Source organism: Myotis davidii, unplaced genomic scaffold (genome assembly GCF_000327345.1).
Source record: "Myotis davidii unplaced genomic scaffold, ASM32734v1 scaffold208, whole genome shotgun sequence".
In the NCBI taxonomy this organism is placed as follows: domain Eukaryota; kingdom Metazoa; phylum Chordata; class Mammalia; order Chiroptera; family Vespertilionidae; genus Myotis; species Myotis davidii.
This window is the reverse complement of record NW_006299706.1, coordinates 1,696,282-1,715,814: the sequence shown is the minus strand read 5'-3', so window position 1 is coordinate 1,715,814 and position 19,533 is coordinate 1,696,282. Positions and strand designations below refer to the sequence as shown.

Sequence of the window (19,533 nt, the reverse complement as noted above, 5' to 3'; positions counted from 1 at the left end):
GGTAGGAAACGATGCAGTTTCCACATCTGGCAGCAACTGCCCTCTTCCTTTCACCCAGAACGAGGGTTTTAGAGCAAGCATGGGCCGTGCCCCACCTGATCCAACTCTCTTCTTTAATGGGCCAGGAAAGGCACAGGCCGGGCCAAGTGGCTTATCCCACACAGTGGCAGCTGGCGAATGTATTGAATAACTAGCAGGGGCCGGGCACTGGTGTGCCAGTATTTGCCCACTTCTCATTGAACACCTCCATTTTACAGGTGAGGAAACCAGGCTAATACATCACTTCTCCAGGCCCCCTAACTAGTGAGTTGGCGGAGCCAGCTAAGGTCTTGCAGCCCCAGCAGGGCTGTCAGGAGGAGGATCCAGTTACCTCAGGAAGTCCAGTGTCGGCCCATGCTGTCCTCTGCCCCATGGAAGACGTGGGGTGAGCCAGCCACTCCCCACCCCCAGCTGGTACCAGGGGAGAGGGTAGGGGAGCCGGTCAGATATCCTGGCCTGGTATCCACAACAATGCAGAGGGAGCTGAGCTACCTGGTCACCATGTCCCTGTGGGCTGGAGGGAGGGCCCTCCTCAGATGTAGCTGACCCTGTGGAGGCTCCTCCCTTCATCACAGAAAGTACAATCTTTCCTCCTCTACCCACTGCGGTAACCTGCCTCTTAAAGGGACCCACAAGCAGTTTTGAACCAAATTGGAGAGAGGACAAAGGGCCGCCCTGACCCCAGTAGGACCTGGCTGTTAAGTCAGTTTCCAGCTGTGAGTCTTTGCCTGCTGTTCTCTTTCTCTCCCTGGCTTCACCCTGTCCCCACTGGAGGGAGGGTGAAGGCTCCCCGGATGTCAGGTCCCCACGTACTCTCCCCTCAGGATGAGCCCAGTTTGGTTCCCTCTACCTGTTTCCGCATGAACCTGAAACCCGGGGGCGCCCTTTGTCCAGGGAATGCTGAGGATGCCCCCCCCCCCAACCCTCAGGACCAGCACACAAGGGGTTAAAGGCCTGCACACAGGGTGTTTGAAGTAGGGCGGGGAAGGGAAGTGCTGGAGTAATAGAAGAGGCGGCTGGTCTGGCCTGGAACGAATCCCCCCTGTCTTCTCCTGTGCAAACCTCTGGGTCATGAGCCCTCCCTTTAAAAGGACCATGTGAGGGGCACTTCCATGGAGGCGCTGGACTGGATTCTTAGCGGGCCGACCTTGATAAACCAGGACTTTTTCTTGTTTGAAGTCACCAACTGAGGGCAGGAACAAGTCCCCATCCTTGGGATATCTCCCGAGTCGGTGAGTTTCCCTCTCGTCCCTTCCTGGGGGTCCCTTCCCTCTACATGGGCACTCCCCCAGAGGCAGAGCTGGGAGGGGAGAACAGTGTGTGGCTTCTCTACCAGCCCCCTGCATTCAGCTCTCATTGTCAATTAGGGGGCCGTGTGTGTGTGTGTGCAGTGCCGTGTGTGTGTGTGTGTGTGTGTGTGTGTGTGTGAATCACAATTATGGCCAACAGTTAACACTCAAATACGTGTGTGACAAGTGATGCTAAACCTTTATACATATTCTTAATCTTCACAATCCTATGGATTTTAAAACTCTGATATCTGAATTCATTCAGGGTCCCCTTCCTAGTGCCTAACATTGTTCCTTTACCCCTGGGGGTTGTGAAATTTAAAAGGCCACTAACTCATACCTGGAGCCAGGGACATCCTGATTCTAGATTATCTATCAGATTAGGGGCTCCCTACTTTGCCCCCTACTTGTAGCTGTCTCCTGGGATCTGATGGGTTAATTCCCTGGGACACAGTGGCCAAAGTCTTCTCAGGTGTGTCCCTCTGAACCTCAGACCCTCTCTTGCCCCACCTATTTGGCACAGTACCCATAACACATGCCAAGAAACTGGCAGGAGGAGATGGGAGAGGATTGGTTGGTCTCGCCATCTCTTCTGTAGCCCCCACATGTCATGGGCTCCCCTGGGTCCATGCAGGGGATTTTGCTAACCTAAGTTTGGTTTGCAAACTAATTAAAAAAAAAAAAGTGACACCTGGAAGCCCAAAGCAGCAAATTCCTGACTGATCTGTGAGCCTGGTTTATCAAAGACCAAAGATGTGGGTGTTATTTAGGGTGGTTGCTTAAGGTGCCTGATTGCTGACTTAGTCAAAGGAGCTGTGGGTAGGTCAGGGGGCGGGGGCTGCGGACTCTCTAGCTTTGAACTTAGGAATTAAGTAGTAACAATAAAATCAATAGCTCTGCGCTGCGGGCCCTGAAGCAGGTGTGTACCTGGCAGAAGTCAACCTGGAAGCTGATGTGGGCTTTAGCCTGCACTTAGCCCTGTCCCACTATGAGATGGTCCACAGGTCCCACCATTGCCTTGGTCCACAGACCCTTCTGGGTCCTCTTCTCCATGCCTGACACCTGAATGAATGAATCCTCTCTCTCTATACCAGCAGTTCTCAACCTTCCTCATGCCGCGACCCTTTAACACAGTTCCTCATGTTGTGGTGACCCCCAACCATAAAATTATTTTCGTTGCTACTCCATAACCGTAATTTTGCTACTGTTATGCATCGTCATGCAAATATCTGATATGCAGGATGTATTTTCATTGCTACAAATTGAACATAATGAAAGCATAGTGATTAATCACAAAAACAATATGTAATTATATATGTGTTTTCCGATGGTCTTGGACGACCCCTGTGAAAGGGTCTTTCGACCCCCAAAGGGGCTGCGACCCACAGGTTGAGAACCGCTGCTCTATACCCTTTGCCTTTCCTTTCATGTTTGGCCGTGGACAGGAAAGTAAGAGAAGGACAGTGAGTTCAGGATGCCAGTCTGCAACACATGTCAAAATCTCTTGTGTTTCACACTGAGAAACAGAGTAATGATGGGACGGAATCAGGATGGGGAGGGGAGCGATCAGAAGCTCGGGGACTATGCCCTGCCATAGGACAGGGTGTCCGGGGTGCCGGGTGGGAAGGAACAATGGTGACGGGGCCTCCTTTATCTGAAGTTAAGAGAGGCCCTGATTTAGCCCACTTTGCAGACACTGTTGGATTAATGGTTTACTTTCTACAGGAAAAGAAGCAGGTAGGTTAAATTTTGAACCATCAAAGGGTTTTCAATGACCCTGTCCCCCCAGGGCTGGGAGACCTGGAGGAGAGCCAGCAGGCCTCTCCCTCCCTCCCTCCCTCCCTCCCTCCCTTTATTATCCGGATCTGGCTCTGCCACATTATGGCCAGACTTCAGGCAATTTAGGACCTAAATCCAGACCCAGGAAGCCCCCAGGCCTCCCTGGCTTCGGAAGGGCTGGGTAGTGTGGCCAGCAGCAGTTACTATCCCAGTGTTTGCTGGCAGCAAACATAGGCAGAGCCCTGCCTGCCTCCGTGGCCTCATTCAGATTTTAAGATAACAGACGGAGTAGAAAAGACAAATTCAACTTCTTTGGATCCCCCATCTAATGTCTTTAGCAGTTCCTTCTTTTCTTTGGCTGGGGTGGGGGGTGGGGTGGGAATGAGCACAACAATATTGCCAGATTTCTTTCAAAGCTAGAAAGAAAAGAACCCGGGCCCCATAGTGCGATGGATTTGCTCTCAAAGAAGAAGATGGAGGCCCTCATTCGTTAACTTTCTTCCCCTGTAGGCTCCAGAGGCAAGTTAGGACAGGGATGTGTTGGGGTCTTCCATGTCCCTCTTCTCCCCAGCTCGCTGCAGAATGGAGTGCAGTGAGCCTGGATGTCTTTCTTTGATCTCTTTTTCCTCCTTCCTAAGATTTTTGAGACCTCGTTGCTCTAAATCAGGAATCTGCACAACTTTTCCTGCAAAGACCCAGATGATAAATATTTTAGGCTCCGTGGGCCACGTGGTCTCTGTTGCAACTACCAATTTTGCTGTCGTTCGGCAAAGGCAGCCACAGACCATATATAAATGAATGAGCATGGCCGTGTTCCCAAAAAAATGTTACGAACACCAAAATTTGAATTTCATATAATTTTAATGTGTCACAAAGATAGCAGGACAGATTTGGCCCACAGGCTACAGTTTGCCAACTCCTGCTTTAAAGTATCAGGGGTCACTCTGTCCCTCCCTTCTCTTTGAAGAGGACAGCTTCATCAGGGTCCATCAGGGGCTCAGAGGACGGAAAGGCTCTCTCTTATTGCTCTGGTTGTGTGCACTCTACTCCATCAGAAGTTATTTATGATAATTAGTCCCCATCACAATTGTGACTAGTTGGCCCATGGGTTATTTATTCTCCCTTTTTTTAAAAAAAAAATATGTTTTTTATTGATTTTAGAGAGAGAGGAAGGGAAAAGGAGAGAAAGAGAAACATCCGTTGATCAGCTGCCTCCTGCATGTCCCCCACCAGGGATCCAGCCTGCAACCTGGGCATGTGCCCAGACCAGGAATTGCACTGGTGGCCTCTCGGTGCATGAGACAATGCTCAACACACTGAGCCACCAGACTGGCCAGGGCTATTCTCTCTCTTTTTATTAGAATCATTGATCGGCTGCCTTCTGCACACCCTCACGGGAGACCGAGCCCGCAACCCAGGCATGCGCCCTTGACCGGAATCGAACCTGCGACTCATCAGCCCGCAGGCTGACACTCTACCCACTGACCCAAACCGGCTAGGGCTCTCTCTCTTTTTAAAGGGATGATGGTGGGTAACCATCACATAATGCCTATTCTGTTTCTGCTTCTGTGTTGGGCCTTCCTCTCTCCATCTCTCCATTTCTCTGTGCCCTACATTCTCTTTCTGCTTTTAGATAAAAAAACCAACAATAATAGTAGCATTTATTAAATACCTAAATATGGCCCAAGCACAATGTTAGTCACATTACATACATTATCAATCAAGTCCGCCAATGTTCTTACAATTTAGGTATTATCATTCCCATTTTACAGAGATTCTGAAGCTCAAGAACATTGCCCAGCCAGTGTGGCTCAATAGTTGACCGTCAACCCAGGCACCAAGAGGTCACAGGTTCCATTCCTGGTCAGGATACACGCCCTGGGTTGCAGGCTAGATCCTCAGCAGGCGGCATGCAGGAGGCAGCCAATTGATATTGATGTTTCCCTCTCATCGATATTTCTATCTCCCTCTCCCTTCCTCTCTCTCTCAAATCAATTACAAACAACATTAAGCCAGTTCCCAAGGTCATGTGGCTTTTGAAGGCATCAGAACCAGTGGATCTGCTGGACTTCAACTCCACTATAACCATGTAAACAAATGATGGTCTCAGAGTTTGGAATAACACATGTCTCTCTCTATTAAAACATTATACGCTCCCATCTCACCACCCAGAGTCACTGACGACTCGTGTAAGCGGGGGAGGTTGCACACTCAGAGGAGGAGACGCTGGTGGTCTGTGCTGGTGGGAAAACCATCCAATCCAGGAGCAGGAAGACAAGTGAAAGGACCTCTTAGAGCTCTGCTTGTCTTCCTCCCCTGTCCCCGTTTCCGTTTCCGGCTCCTGATCCCAGACCTATTTCAGCATCTCCGATCGCCCTGCTCAGCAGAAGCAATAATGTGACATGATGTGATCACATCCGGGAGCTAAATAAAGCCATTGTGTGAGGCCCAGCCCTGGCTGTTCCCTTGCATCATTTCCTGAGCCTGGGAGGCGAGGGGGCTGGGAGAGGGCCCATGGAAGAGGAGGGAAACCAGCACAGCCATGGGCACCCCAGCCAGAGTTTCAGAAAACGGAGGAGAAATATCTCTGGGAGGGGGTGGTGGACAGAATAAAATGACTGGCATTGGAGCGCGGACGGGTGGAATTTAGGAAACAGGAAAGACTCTGAGAAATGGAATGAAGATATGAAGGAGAAGGAGCTCAATGGATTCCATTTTCCCAGAGGGTGGAGACAATGACTGAAATGACAGGGATGCTGGAAAAGGGTAGTTCCTTCCGAAGAGGCCAGAATCCAGTTGTTCTGCGGTGGAAAAGGAAGGGTGAGCTCTCAGAATCAGATCTGTCCGCCCATCAGCCAGGGTGGCAGGGTACCATCTCTAGCAGGTGGCATCTCCAGGAAGAGGGAAAGGAAAAGGCTTCAGTTCACTGCATTTCATTGATCTTGCCAAATCCCGCCTTGCGGGCAGAACTGGAGCCAGGAGAGCAGACAGAGGCTGGGTACAGGGAGTGTACCCCAAGCAGTGTTTCCTCTTTCATGAGGTCACTGAATGCCAGACCAGGGTTCTCACAGAGCCCACTCAGTGCCCCTCAATTTCTGTCCTGTTCCCAGTCCGGTTCCTCTCTACCTAGTGAGCACTTCCTCCTCTCCACGCCTGCTTCTCACAATGCTTTATGCGACTCCCCACTGGCCGGTGGGGCTCAGTGATTGAGTGTGGACCCAGGAACCAAGAGGTTGCCGGTTCAATTCCCAGTCAGGGCACATGCCTGGGTTTCGGGCTCCATCCCCAGTGGGGGCTGTGCAGGAGGCAGCCGATCAATGACGTTTCTATCTCTCTATCTCTCTCCCTTCCCATCTCTCTAAAAGTCATTAAAAACAAAAACAAAACAAGGAGAGGATCTCCCGCGGTGGCTGCTAAGGGTGCCCTCTGCATTGCTTTCGGATGTTATGATCCTGGGCGGGCACAGGCCTTCTCTAGGCCTCTCCTTCTTTGTCCTTAGCCTTGCCCTGAGAATGCCGCTGCAGAGGCCTGAGCACTTGTCGCCTTGCTTCCCCGGGGTAGCAGGCAAAAGCACATTCTCAGCAGTCCTGGGGAGGGTGGGGCAGTGACCAGGTTGAAGGTAAAATTGTTGAGGGAACCATATTCCAACCACCTGGACTCTCCCAGGTGGGTGGGGTGGGGAACCCAGATAACTGGAGGAGGCTTGACACCCTCACGGAAAGCCGGGGAGGAGGCCGCCTTCTGACTCACGGCTTCCTGGTCCTCCCGGGTCCTCCCAGCACCTCAGCAGCTGGGCGTGGTTCCGGGAGAAGGGGAGCCTGGAGACTCACTCTAGCAGAAGTGCCAGAGCCTGGACCTGGAAGCCAGGTGCTCAGAGGAATGCAGTCAGTGTGAGCGCCCTCCCGCCCTCCCCTGCACCGCCTTGGTTCTCTGGTATTTGGTACTTCTTCCTGGAATGGGCTTATCAGTTGCAACTTTAAGAGCACCTGAGGGTTCTTACCTCTGAGACACAAGGAGGGCAGCCCTGGTGGCAGCCACAAGTGTTGGGCAGTGAGAACAGTGCCCGCCTGGGAGAGAGAAGGAACTGCACGCAGGTCATGATGTTGGAGCCCTTCTCTCTGCTCCGTGGGAGGGGCCATCATGGTGTTTTACTCCCCCGATGACCAGTCTTAGAAGAAATCACAATCCTTCCTCACGCAGGAACCTTTACCTGCCTGGACGCCTCCCTCTCCAAGTTGGCCAAATCCTAACCACGCTGCCCCTCGCAGCCCATCTCAAAGGCTACCTACTTCCTGCTGTGTCCCTTTCTTTGAGTCCTCCAACTGGAATATGTGCACATTCCTTGGATGGCACAAAGCCCTTTGTTAAAACTTCTCTCTCTGTGGCATTGGGCATACTCTGACCAGTCATTTGTGTCTTTGTCTGTACACACACACACGCACACACACACACACGCACATGTGCACACGTGTCACTCACTAGACTGTGAACTCCTTGGCTTGGCTTCCTGTCCAGAGGTGCTCACTAAATGGAAGAGCAATGAGTGGTGAGGATGTCATTTTGAACTGGAGAGAACACCATACTGGGAGTCAGAAAACCCAAGTCCCGGACTTGGCTCTGCAGTTAATTCCTGGTGTGATCCTCAGCCAGCCATACTCCAATCCTGTGCCTCCGTACGGGCGGAGTGGCTCGATGCGCTAGGCCTGGCTGACTGTGACACCTTTCTAGATCTAGGGTTCCAGAGTTCTAGAACCCTGCTCACCCTTCTCCGTCTTCTTGACTCAGACTGGCCTGCGTGTGCCTTCCATGAGCAGAGACGTCCCAGAGGCGCCCCTCACAGGTGGAGATCTGGTGCCCCAAGGCCGCACTCGCCGCTGCCTGTCTGCGGTTGAATCCAGAGAGCAGCTGGAGGAAGAGGAGGAGGAGGAGGAGAGGAAAAAGAAGGAGAGAGATGGCTTCCACGCTGTACCGCTCCGAAGATCGGGGGCTTTCCGTGCCCATAACCACAGCTATGACCCCTTCAAAAGACACAGTTGGGGGCCAGACAGGGAGCCCCAGGATCAACTGAGCAGGTAAATCCCCAGGGGCCTCCTGTCCCTACTTCCCTTGAGTCCGAGACCTGGTTCAAAAGGAATGACTCTCTCGTTACCTCTCTGGGGGCTTAGAACCCAGGCCTATGTGAGCCCTTGGGAAAGGGGGACCCTGCCTTTCAAGATGTGGCTTTCCCTGGTGTTTCTAGATCAGCGGTTCTCAACCTGTGGGTTGCGACCCCTTTGGAGGTCAAACGACCCTTTCACGGGGGTCGCCTAAGACCATCGGAAAACACAGATGTAATTACATGTTGTTTTTGTGATTAATCACTATGCTTTAATTATGTTCACTTTGTAACAATGAAATTGGGGGTCATCACAACATGAGGAACTGTATTAAAGCGTCTCGGCATTAGGAAGGTTGAGAACCCCTGATCTAGATCCTTCTTCCTCCCTGGTCTCAAGGGCACGTCGGGGAGGGAATAGAGAAGGGGAGGTACAGGGCTGGGGTATCAGGACACTTGGGTCTTGTAGCTTCCATCTCCCACTTTGGGTTGAAAAGAACCGTACGACGGTTCAGTGCTGGAAGGGACTCCAGGGTCATATGGTCCCGTTTCCTCATTTTACAGATGAGGAAACAGGCCCAGGGAACTGTGGGAGGTTTATTGAGAGAAGTGGTTGGTTCTAGGGTTGGGGCCTTGAGCCAGCCCCTTTCCCAAATGGCTGCCTCCTTGCTGGTTCCGGGCTGAGGCAGACTCAAGGTGTCTTGGACCTGATAGTGCAGTCCTGCCATGAGAGACGAGTGGCTCTCGCTCAGAGGTCTGCGTATGCCTGGCAGACCAGAAGAGAGGGACCCATCTCTCCCCCCACACCCCACCCTCCTGGAAAAATCCCTGACCACTTCCCCCAAAACAGAGGAAGTCAGAAAGCGAAGGCCCCGGGGTCAGCATGAAGAGTTCAGTGTGAGTGGTCACTGTGAGCGCCTGCTAGCGATGGAAGGGCCCTGTCTCTCTGCGTTGGCACTGGTACCCTGGCACAGGTTCTCTTAGCTCTGGTGAGTAGACCAACCTCTTCTGGCTCTTGGTCAGGGCTGGCTGAGCAAATGAGGGGAGAAGACCCTGCGCCTTGGGCCAGAACTTGAGCGAAAAGCCTTGCCTGCCGGGCTCGTGGCACTTGCCTAAGAGCAGCCCGCTGAAGGCGGCGACGCCGTGGGTAGCCCTTACGTGGTGCTAACGGTACCTCAGGCCTTCCGGGTGTCTCCTTTTGCAATCAGGCATTAATTCTGCTCCCGGGGCAGAGAGAGAAGGGACCTCTGGATGCATCATCTAGATGAGCAGGGACAAACGTTGTCTTTAGAAAGCAGGCAGGGAGCGAGAGTCCAGCTTGCTCCTTGCCTCCCTCCGGGCACTGGCTTTCTTCTGGAGGGCAGTTCTGTGGCATGTCCACCAGGGGTCACCCTTGCCTGCAGCCAGCTCTGCAGCTCCTCCAAAGTACAGCTCCAGAGAGAGGGAGGCCAGTTTGAGTCAGGGCTGTGCCTGTGCCAACAGGAAGGGCTGGGCTGGGGGCAAGCAACAGGGCTGGGCTGAGGCCGTTTTCCTCTCTTGTGCCCATCACTGGCCATTGGGTACAGAGGGCAGTGGTGGCCATGTGTGTTTCAGGAGCAAACTGCAGGCTTCGGGATGCGCTGGGGCCCAGGAGACTGCCTTACTGCAGAGCCAAGAGGACCTGGGCACGTTTCTGGAACCGCAGCACCAAGGTGGCCAGCCTTCCAGTGTGGTATGGACAGACACCTTCCCAGGGAGCCCCTCCCCCTCCTGTCCCTGGCCTTTCCAGCCATGGCTCTGTGCCTCTTCTGTTCTGCCAGCTGCCGGGTCTCCCTGTGCCCGGGCATCGCTCCCTCTGGCTGACTCTGAGTCTCTTGTCTGTACCCCTCTGTCTGCTCCCTGAGTCTGCACGCAGAGCACCCCACTCTTGGTCGCCTGCCTCTGTCTCTCTGCTCTGAGACTCTCTGTTCCTTCCTTGCTGGGTCTGGGTCTCCGTGTCGACGTAGGAATCTCTATTCCTCTCTCATTAAAAGGCCCCTGTTCCCCTCATTGTCAGAACCGCTTCTCCGATTTGAAGCTGGATTTATCACTTGTGGGAGGAGACTAGGTCTCTGGCACCCTGAGAGACAAGAGTTCTCCCGCAAGATAATCAGAAGATGATTAAATGAGAAATACAGAGATTGCCCAGTCTTCTGGCTTAAGGGAACACAACTCGGGGATCTCAAACCAGGACCCACAGACCACCGGGGTACACCAGGGCTGCAGAGGCCCCACTTGGTCAGCCAGCTACGCGTGCCTCACAGAAATGTCTCAAGCCCGGGGACGAAGAGGCTGCCTCCCTCCCAGCTCTTCCTCCAGCTGGCCAAGGAGCCCAACCCCAGCCTCCTCCTCCGGTGCCTGTGGTGTGGGAGAGGCTGCAAGAAGGGAGCTGTGGCGTGTTACAGGGGAGCAGCAGGCCCCAGCTCCCCCCTCGCCCACGTTTCTCCAGCAGCACCCTGCATGTCTTCCCTGCCTCCGTGTCAATGTGGTAACGTAGAAAGAACAGGTTTCCGAACCAAACGGACTCCTAGATCCTTCATGTACCAGCTGAACACTTTATTTCATCTTCCTGAAAATCAGGATCATAACAACGACCTTTTAAAGGTGTGATTCTTAGATGACAAAAAGTTGTCAAAGTGCCCGGCACAGGGGCTGGCGTACAGGATGAGCGTGAGAAATGACCGTTTCTTTTCCTTCTTCTCTGCTCCGTTCCTTCAGACTGCTTTCCCTCTCTCCCGCCTGGCTCTGCTCCTGCCCTCTTCGCCCCTTGTTGGTACGGTATGTCTTCTTCTTTCCCCACTGGACACAGAGGGCAGTGGGGGCAATGTTTTTCTAGTGTTTTTCTCCGCCTTCCTGCTCTGATTCCCCTTCTCTCTCCATCTAATCTTTAAGCCATCCCCTTATATTTCTCCTTCCCCATATGTTTGGGGTCTTTTTGTTTCTTCCTGCAACGGCGAGTGAGTATAAGTTCTTCTCCAAAGTCCACAGACCAAAAGTCTGAGACTCCTTAAGCTAGACTGGGGCTTGCAGACTGAGGGCCCATGAGCCAGGCCTAGCTCCAAGTTTTATTTTGTTTGGCCAGCAGGGTGCGTCCACTTTTAAAAATTCAGACATCCTTAAATGGGACCTGTGCTCTCCAGTTAGCCAGAGTTGCTAATACTCTCTCTTGTATTTTTTCATTTATCTTTTGTTTTAAATTATTTTTTTAAATATATTTTTATTGATTTCAAAGAGGAAGAGAGAGAGAGAAACATCAATGATGAGAGAGAATCATTGATCAGCTGCCTCCTGCACATCCCACACAGGGGATTGAGCCTGCAACCCGGGCATGTGCCCTGACGGGGAATTGGACCGTAGCCTCCTAGTTCATAGGTCGACACTCAACCACTGAGCTACACTGGCTGGGTCATTTGTCTTTTAAATATAATATTTAAAAATGAATGCCCAATAAATCAACCACCCATCTCAAGAGCCAGAACATCACCAATACATTTATCTTTACTTATGTCTTCCTCTCTTATTCCCTTGGCTCCCATAGAGGCAACCACTATCTTGATTTTTTTCTTTATCATTCATTTAATTTTTAAAATAGTTTTAACACAAATATATGCATCCCCTAATATTACATTATTTTTTCTTGCTTCTCAATTTAAAAACAATGATGTTATAGTATACACATTGTTCTATAATTTTCATTCAACATTCTGTTTCTGATTTTTATCCCTGTGTTGCAAAAAGTTACAGTTCATTCGTTTTCATTTCATTCTTCTGTTGATGGACGTTTGGATAATTTCCATTCTTTGCCATTATGAAGCACATTACTATGAAATCATCATCATCATGAAAGAATGAAATGCTTGCCATCATAGTGGATTCTTAAGCTCGTGCTCCACGTATGCGGCGTGCTAGCTGGCTGTTTGGGCATAATGGTTACACGTTTGGCGTGGATAGCACACAGACTGGTGTCTTCAGGAAGGCCAACCACATAGGCCTCACTTGCCTCCTGCAAAGCACCAATAGCTGCGCTCTGGGAGCGCGGATGTTTGAAGTCCTGAGCAATTCCTCGCCTCAGAGGCGGGACAGGACGTTTGCAGATCAGAAGTTCAGTGGCCTTCCAATAACGTCTAATATTTAAGGAAGTGCCGCAGAACCGGGCCTGTGACCACGAGGTCTCTTCGCCCCTCCAGGAGAGGGCGCACCCTTTGGAGTGGCTTTGGTAGCCAGTTGCTTTTCTACGGACGGGCAATTTGTGGGCAGTCTACTTTGTAGGAGCCTTGCTATAGAGACGGCTTTACTTACCCCCTTCTCGTTGGGATGGAACGCTGTGTGTTAGATGCTGCACTGATGCTAGAGAGCAAGGGCTGCAAATACCAGCTTGTCTTTTTCTTACTGATTTGTAAAAGTCCTTCATATATTCTGGATTTGAGTCTTTTGTCAGATATGTGTATTGTGAATATTTTCTCCCAGTGTGCATTTTTACTTTTAAAAAATATTTTTATTGATTTCAGAGAGGAAGGGAGAAGGAGAGAGAGAAACATCAATGATGCGAGAGAATCATTGATCGACTGCCTCTTGCACATCCCACACTGGGGATCAAACCTGCAACTGGGGCATGTGCCCTGACCAGGAATTGAACCATGACCTCCTGGTTTATAGGTCGACGCTCAACCACTGAGCCACACTGGCCGGGCTATCAAAGATTCTTTATCCAATCTACTGGAAAGGGATTTCTGGGTTATTTCCTATGATTTCAATGACAGACTATTTGAAATTATTAAAATTTGCCTTATGGTCTGATATTTGGTCAGTTTTGTGATGCCCCAAGTAGGCTTGGGATAAAGGTATTTTCTAATGGTTGGGTATGTGGCTTATAAATATTTTTATTCCTTATTGTCTTAAACCCAGATGACCTCAGTTTTTCTCATTACATGTCTGGCTTCCATAGGTTGAGTTTGTCAAATCTGGAAACCATTCAGGGTAAATCTTTTCTAAGACGTTTTCTCTATTAAGGAAGCCTGGGCTTGAGTTGCACAGTGCTGACTAGTAACTAGCAGAACTTCCCAGTTATTTCAATGGAATATCCCAGATATGGATTGTGATGGGGGAGGGGGTGAAAGGCTTGAGGCCCTGAAGATGGGCCATGTTGTGCGGGGAAAGTGAAAAATGGGGAGTAGGGGAGATGGATGAAGCCTAACATTTATGTGAGGATTCTTGACGTGATTCTAGGGTCAGGGTTCCTGTCCTCCATCTGCTGGCCCTTTGGACCACTCAGCCACTGGCATGCTTTCCAAGTCTGTATCCATGAGTGGCATCAATTGCTTCTGGAGTGGCTCAGATCCAGCCGGTGAGTCAAAGTGGGGAGCAAAGCAGTGGTAGCTCCCCCTGTCTGTCTCACCACCACTCCTCAGGGTGAGCTATTTAGGGTTCAGATAGATCCGGGGTTATATCTAACTCTAATTCGGAAACCCCAAAATGCCTTTATTGCAATGAGAGATTTGAATTCAGGACTCTGGCATCCTGACACTCTCCTTACAGTGAAGGAGAACACAGGACACCCGAGGCTCTCCAGCCTCCCTTATCGCCAGAGATGGAGGACAGTTAACTGCAATGCACCTTGTCCTCAAGATGAGGCACTGGGAGCTCACTGCGAAACCGCTGTCCTCTCCATTCACCAGAAGCATGACGGAGACATGGGGTCCTTGGCCCCCTTCTCCACATAACCCTGGCTCCCAAGTTCTTTAGCTCTGCCCAGACCCCGCCCTCCCGCCCTGCTCCCCAGAGCTCGCCCTCGGGAATGGCGTCACATGCACCTGCAGCTGGGGAACCTGATCCAGGTGGAGGGGGTGGGGGAGGCCGCCCTGGACGCCTTTGTCTGGCTTCAGCTGGACACTTCTCGTCTCCTTTTGTGTTGGCAGGAAATTTATCCCAGTCCTCGGCTGCTAACTTCAGCCAAAGGTAAGTTTGGGGAGATCTGGAGTCCTTCAAAGGCCTAGATGGGGGAGGGGCAGCGCTTCCTAAACATTGCTCCCCTTAACATTTCTGATCCAAGACCTCCAAATGCCTTCCTCCCTGAGCTGCATAGAACGGACCCAGGGAAGGCTCCGGAAGGTTCTGGTAGCCCATGGGATGGGGAAGAAATTAAAGAAAGAAAAGGAGTATCCAGACGATAGGGTGTCCGTTAAATGAAAGAGAGAGTTGCTAGTTGCCAGTGCCAGAAAGGTGAGCAGGCAGACGGGCTGTTGGACAGTCTTAGGGAGAGACAGTGAGGGAGAACCACGAATGAATCAGCTTTGATGGCTCCGGTAACTGACCAATGGGCAGTGGCTCTAAGGAGAACCCCCAGGGGAGCGGGCAGAGGCGGAAGGCATAGTTCAGGAATCCGGGCGAAGGCTGGGAGGGTTCATGGGCTCTGTCAGTAAGCATGCAAAATCAGCACCTGTTCGTCTGGCTCCTGCCGCTGAAGCACGATTGGAGTGGGCCAGCCCTCTAAGACAGCGCGGGTGTGAGAGCTAGTCACGGGCCCTTTAAGATGTCAGGCTCTGATTTGCGGTCCCAGAATCTCTAGCTGACACATCCTCCTGGCTCTGGCTTTGGGATTAGCTCATGGGATGGGGCTGATGAAATCCCAGGAAATTCAGTCCTTATTGGTTTTAGGCCCAGAGGCCCTTTCCCAACCGCGGAGGGGGTCCTACACAGGGCTCTTGTTTTAGGAGGGGACAATGCCGCCCCAGAGAGCTCCCCCCCCATGTGGCTTCCTCTGGGAGCAGCATGAGAGAGAAGATTGGGCCTGGATGAAGTAGAGGAGGGGGGTGGGGGGATGGGGGGGGTGTCTGCATTTATCTGGGAGGAGCCTGGAGTTTTCCTCATAAATAGAGGGGCCTGGAAAACTAGCCCTTCACACCCAGGAAGTCCTAGGAGGTGGGGGTGGGGAGCGACTTTCTCTCTGAGTCCTTCCTTTATCTTCCTCGCCCTTTTTCTGCGTCTTTCCCCTCGAATCTCCACTTTCTTTCTCCTTATCATGGCACCTCCATCTGCCATCTCTCTGGGAGTATCTTTTCACCTCTGCCTTCTCTTTCTGCAGCTGTAGCCAACTGGAACGCGGTTCGGATACCTGGGTAGGCTCCTCCCTGCGACGAACCTTCAGCTTCCTCTGGGGCATGACCGGCAAGGCCAAGGTAGGCATCAGCTGGGGAAGTAGGTGGCCTGGGACCCGCTGCCTCTCCAGCTCCTTTCCTCCCCACCCCTGGGAGACAGAGACTCGGGGCCATGTTCAAGTTTTAAGGGAACACATGCTGCCTCTCCCAGCCTTGCTTCTGCAGTCCAGGAAACCGCCTTCCCTCTGTTTTCCCCGTGCCTGCAGTTTAGCAGCCAGCTGTGGACAGCTGGACGAGACAGCCAAGAGCCTCAGCAGCTGCAGGGTGGACTAGCCCTCCTTTCCTTTAGGCCTCACATAGCTAAGAGGTGGGCAGCAGAAATCATAACCATGGGGCATAATAATAATTGTTAACAGCAACACTGTTCTGCATTTTTTAAAATATATTTTTATTGATTTCAGAGAGGAAGGGAGAGGGAGAGAGATAGAAACATCAAGGATGAGAGAGAATCATTGATTGGCTGCCTCCTGCACCCCCCCGACGGGGGATCGAGTCCCCAATCTGGGCATGTGCCCTTGACCAGAATCGAACCCAAGACCCTTCAGTCTGCAGGCTGATGCTCTATCCACTGAGCCAATCCAGCTAGGGCTACTCTTTACTTCTTCATAGAGTATTAGCATTATGAAATGTTTTAAAATTCATAATTTTATAGGTGGATACGGCAGCAGCAGGAGTTGAAGTTAGACTATAGGCCAGGGGTCCTCAAACTACGGCCCGCCCCCCCGGTTAAAAAGTTTGAGGACCCTGCCATAGGCAAAGAGGCAGCCAGGAAGGGAGATGATTAGGGAAGCACGTGCACCTTGTCCGTGGAAGGCATGTGCAGTTCTAACCCTGGGCAGGTGCAGGCACTTTGCTCTCTTTCTTTTCTTTTCTTTTTTAAAATATATTTTATTGATTTCTTACAGAGAGGAAGGGAGAGGGATAAAGAGCCAGAAACATCAATGAGAGAGAAACATCGATCAGCTGCCTCCTGCACACCCCCTACTGGGGATGTGCCCGCAACCAAGGTACATGCCCTTGACCGGAATCGAACCCGAGACCCTTGAGTCTGCAGGCCGACGCTCTATCCACTGAGCCAAACCAGTTAGGGCTGCTCTCTTTCTTATTACCAACCTCTGGGCTCTGGTGACGCTGGGAGCTCTGCCTGCTATTCGAATTTGTATCCACTTTCTTCATTTTCTGAGCCATTCCCCCCCTTTTCTTCTGGGGGCCTCCCCAATTATACATGTACTTTCCACCTCAAGGTGGCTCCTGAGCATTGAGAGACGCCCAGAGCAGCCATCATCTATCCACTTGGAAGAATCACAGGAGTCTCCCCTAGGAAGGTTGTCCAGGCTCCTTCTGGCCCCACCCGCAGAGCCAGGGCTCTCTCTGCCTGCCTTTTAGCCAAGATTCCCCGTCCTCTGGGCGCACAGGGAAGGCAGAGACAAAGCCAGGTGGTTAGCACCTTCTCACTATGGCCAAAGTGGGGAGTTGAGGCTTGAGACCAATCATCTGAGAAGAGGAGGAGCAGGGGGGCGGGGAGGGGATCCTAAAGCTGGGGGGAGGGGAGGGGGCAGGGCAGTGAGGCCTGTCCTCTCCGTGGTGGGGGCAGAGCTCTTTAAAGAACAAAGCTAACATGCGGCCTTGGGTCTGAGTCTCACCTTCCCACAGGCGCTCCGGCTCAGTTCAGGGCTTTAGCGTCGCTGGCAGAACCACCCTCTTGCCTGCAGTTGTTTGCCCACTCTTGACCTAACAGTTTGGTGCCGGGTTGAGTAACCCGGTGAAGGGGAGTGTGGGCAGAGGCTTTGGAGTCCAGACAGGCAGCAGGAAAGCACAGAGTCAAGACATTGTCCCACGTGGCCTTTCCTCACGTGGCCTCTGGTCCTGTGGCCCTGTTTCCCGCTCTGTCCTCTGGTCCATCTTCCTTCCACCCTCATGAATGTGCGTGTCTTTCACCGAATCTCTTCTCCCCCTTCCTCCCAGCTCAGGATAAGGGGCTGTGAGGAGGTAAACACCAGGGGTGGGGCTGGAGAGCCGCTCAGTCGAGCAGTGAGAGAAGGAAGTGGCTTATTCCTTCCTATTTGACCAGCATTGTAGGGCTGACAAAACGCTTTTCCAGAGGTCATCTTACTTAATTCTTATAACATCCTGCGAAAGATAAATATTTTAATCTCCATTTCTCAGGCAAGACAATTTAGAGCCTAAATTGCCTCTGCTTGTCAGTAAAGCTAACATAACAGTTTATCCCCTTTCTTCCCTTCTTCTACCATCTTCTGATGGATGGCCACTGGAGTCAGTTAGGTCTTAATCATCCTTCCCAGAATGCACAAGGTCCAGAGTAATAATAAGAAAAGCAAGCTTCCTCCTGGGCACTGCATTGCTTGGGCCCAGGGATCCCTAGGGCTCCATCTGGTCACTTACTGGCCATGACTCGGACTCTAACAACCAGCTTCTTGTCTAGATGGTCTCCCTACCCATGAAATGTGGAGGACACACCTGTTCAGTTAAATGAGCTAAAGAAGGTAGTGGCCACTTTTATGTATTTATTTGTAAAATATTTGTTATTGGTTTCAGAGATGAAGGGAGAGGAGGAGGAGGAGAGAGCTAGAAACATCAATGATGAGAGAAAATCATTGATCGCTGCCTCCCCCGCACCCCACACTGAGGATCAAGCCTGCAGCCCGGGCACGTGCCCTGACCGGGAATGGAACGTGACCTCCTGGTTCATAGGCTGATGCTCAGCCACTGAGCCATGCCGACTGGGCTAAATTTAGTACATTCTTCAGCCTTGGCTGCCCACTGGGGTGGGGGTAAGTCAATCCGGGGTTCTGAGCCTGGGAGCCTCTGGACTACTGGTTTGGGGGAGTTCCTAGGGCCTTTCAGGAGGTTGCCCCTGCAGGTGCACTCCTGGAGGAATCAGCTTCTCTCCTGGCTCTGGAGAAGTCCTTTCTGCTTTCTCTTCAGTCTAGAACAGGCATGGTTCCTTCTTCTCCTTTTTCCTGGTCTTTGCTATATAAGGATCCTGACAGGGGAATGGGTGAAGAAGGAGGTGAAGGAGTTGCTAGGCAGGAGGGGAAGCCAGAGGAGCACTGTGGGGGTGGTGCTGTGGGTGAGGAGCCCAACCAGCTCAGCCAGTGGTGAGGCGGTGGAGCCCGAAATAGTGGCAGAAGCTAAAATTGGCACCTACAAGAGTGCTGAGTTGGACTTGAGACCTGCAGCCTGCCCTCCTGCCCAGCGAGCAGGTCCTGGGAGCCGCTCAGCCTGGGCTGGCTCAGTCTGCCACTATTTCGGGCTTCCTCCCTCCTTCCCCCACACCTTTTGGGACTAGAACTGGTCGGGCCTCTGCAAACAGGGGATGCTCTGTCTCAGGGCATCCCATGCTTCTGGTTTCTCCAGAGGTGGGAGACCCTGGGAGGCAGAAATGAGCTGCACCGTGAGTGGGTGTAGCTAGCGCCTGGAGGAGGAACTTTCCCAGTAGCAGGAAGCTCACCAAAGGTGGAGGGTGCCTCCAGGGCTGGCGCCCCATCCCCCTTCTCGTGGAGAGACGGGCCTTACCCCAGCTGCCCCTGACTGGCACAGGCTGGTTTCTGGTCTCTTGGGTCTGGCCTCACTTGCAACAGTGAGAAGTAGACACCAGAAAGGACTGCCTTAGCTTCTTAGCGTTCAGGTAGTGAATTCCTCTCCACCCTCAAGTGTTTGGCAGGGGCGGAGGCAGGAGGGGAGGTGAATGGACCGAGTGCGGTCAGGAAGGCCTCAGAGGGGTGGAGCTTGCAGAAGAATTCTCCGTGCTCCCCTCTGTCCTCCGGGGGTTGAATCGTCTCCTTCACGCCTTCCAAACACTCAGCCTCCAGTTCCTCTCGACTTCCCCGCCCTCTCTCCACCCCGACCCCCAATTGTCAGGGGAGCCTGTCGTCTCTGGCCTGTTTGCTTTGAAGGGCCGAGGGCCCGGAAGGAGCTGGTGGCCGGGTCCCTGGGGACCTGGGGGCGCTGGAACCCTCCGGCCTGCGGGTCTCTGAGTCCTGCAGCGGGAGGATGGAGGGCGGAGGATCTGGGCTGGGACTGGGCAGGGCTGGGCAGGGCTGGGCAGGGCTGGCTTTTTGGAAGACGAGAGCTCAGAGGCCGCACCCTGGGGCTCGAGGCCGCTCCAGGCGCTGGAGGGGACCCTCCACTTGTCGGT

The 19,533-nt window shown here is 52.3% G+C and overlaps 1 protein-coding gene across 1 annotated transcript in view; it reads left to right on the top strand.

The window, feature by feature from the left end:
- The first annotated feature begins 7,997 nt into the window (after window positions 1-7,997).
- ARHGEF2 (Rho/Rac guanine nucleotide exchange factor 2) overlaps window positions 7,998-19,533 on the top strand; it is a 36,030-nt gene continuing 24,494 nt past the window's right edge. Inside the window, exons 1-5 of the mRNA XM_006775773.2 lie at window positions 7,998-8,179; window positions 9,796-9,913; window positions 13,447-13,564; window positions 14,136-14,175; window positions 15,302-15,395. Coding sequence (XP_006775836.2) covers window positions 13,501-13,564; window positions 14,136-14,175; window positions 15,302-15,395 — 198 coding nt within the window. The 5' untranslated portion in view covers window positions 7,998-8,179; window positions 9,796-9,913; window positions 13,447-13,500. The remainder of the gene's footprint in view (window positions 8,180-9,795; window positions 9,914-13,446; window positions 13,565-14,135; window positions 14,176-15,301; window positions 15,396-19,533) is intronic.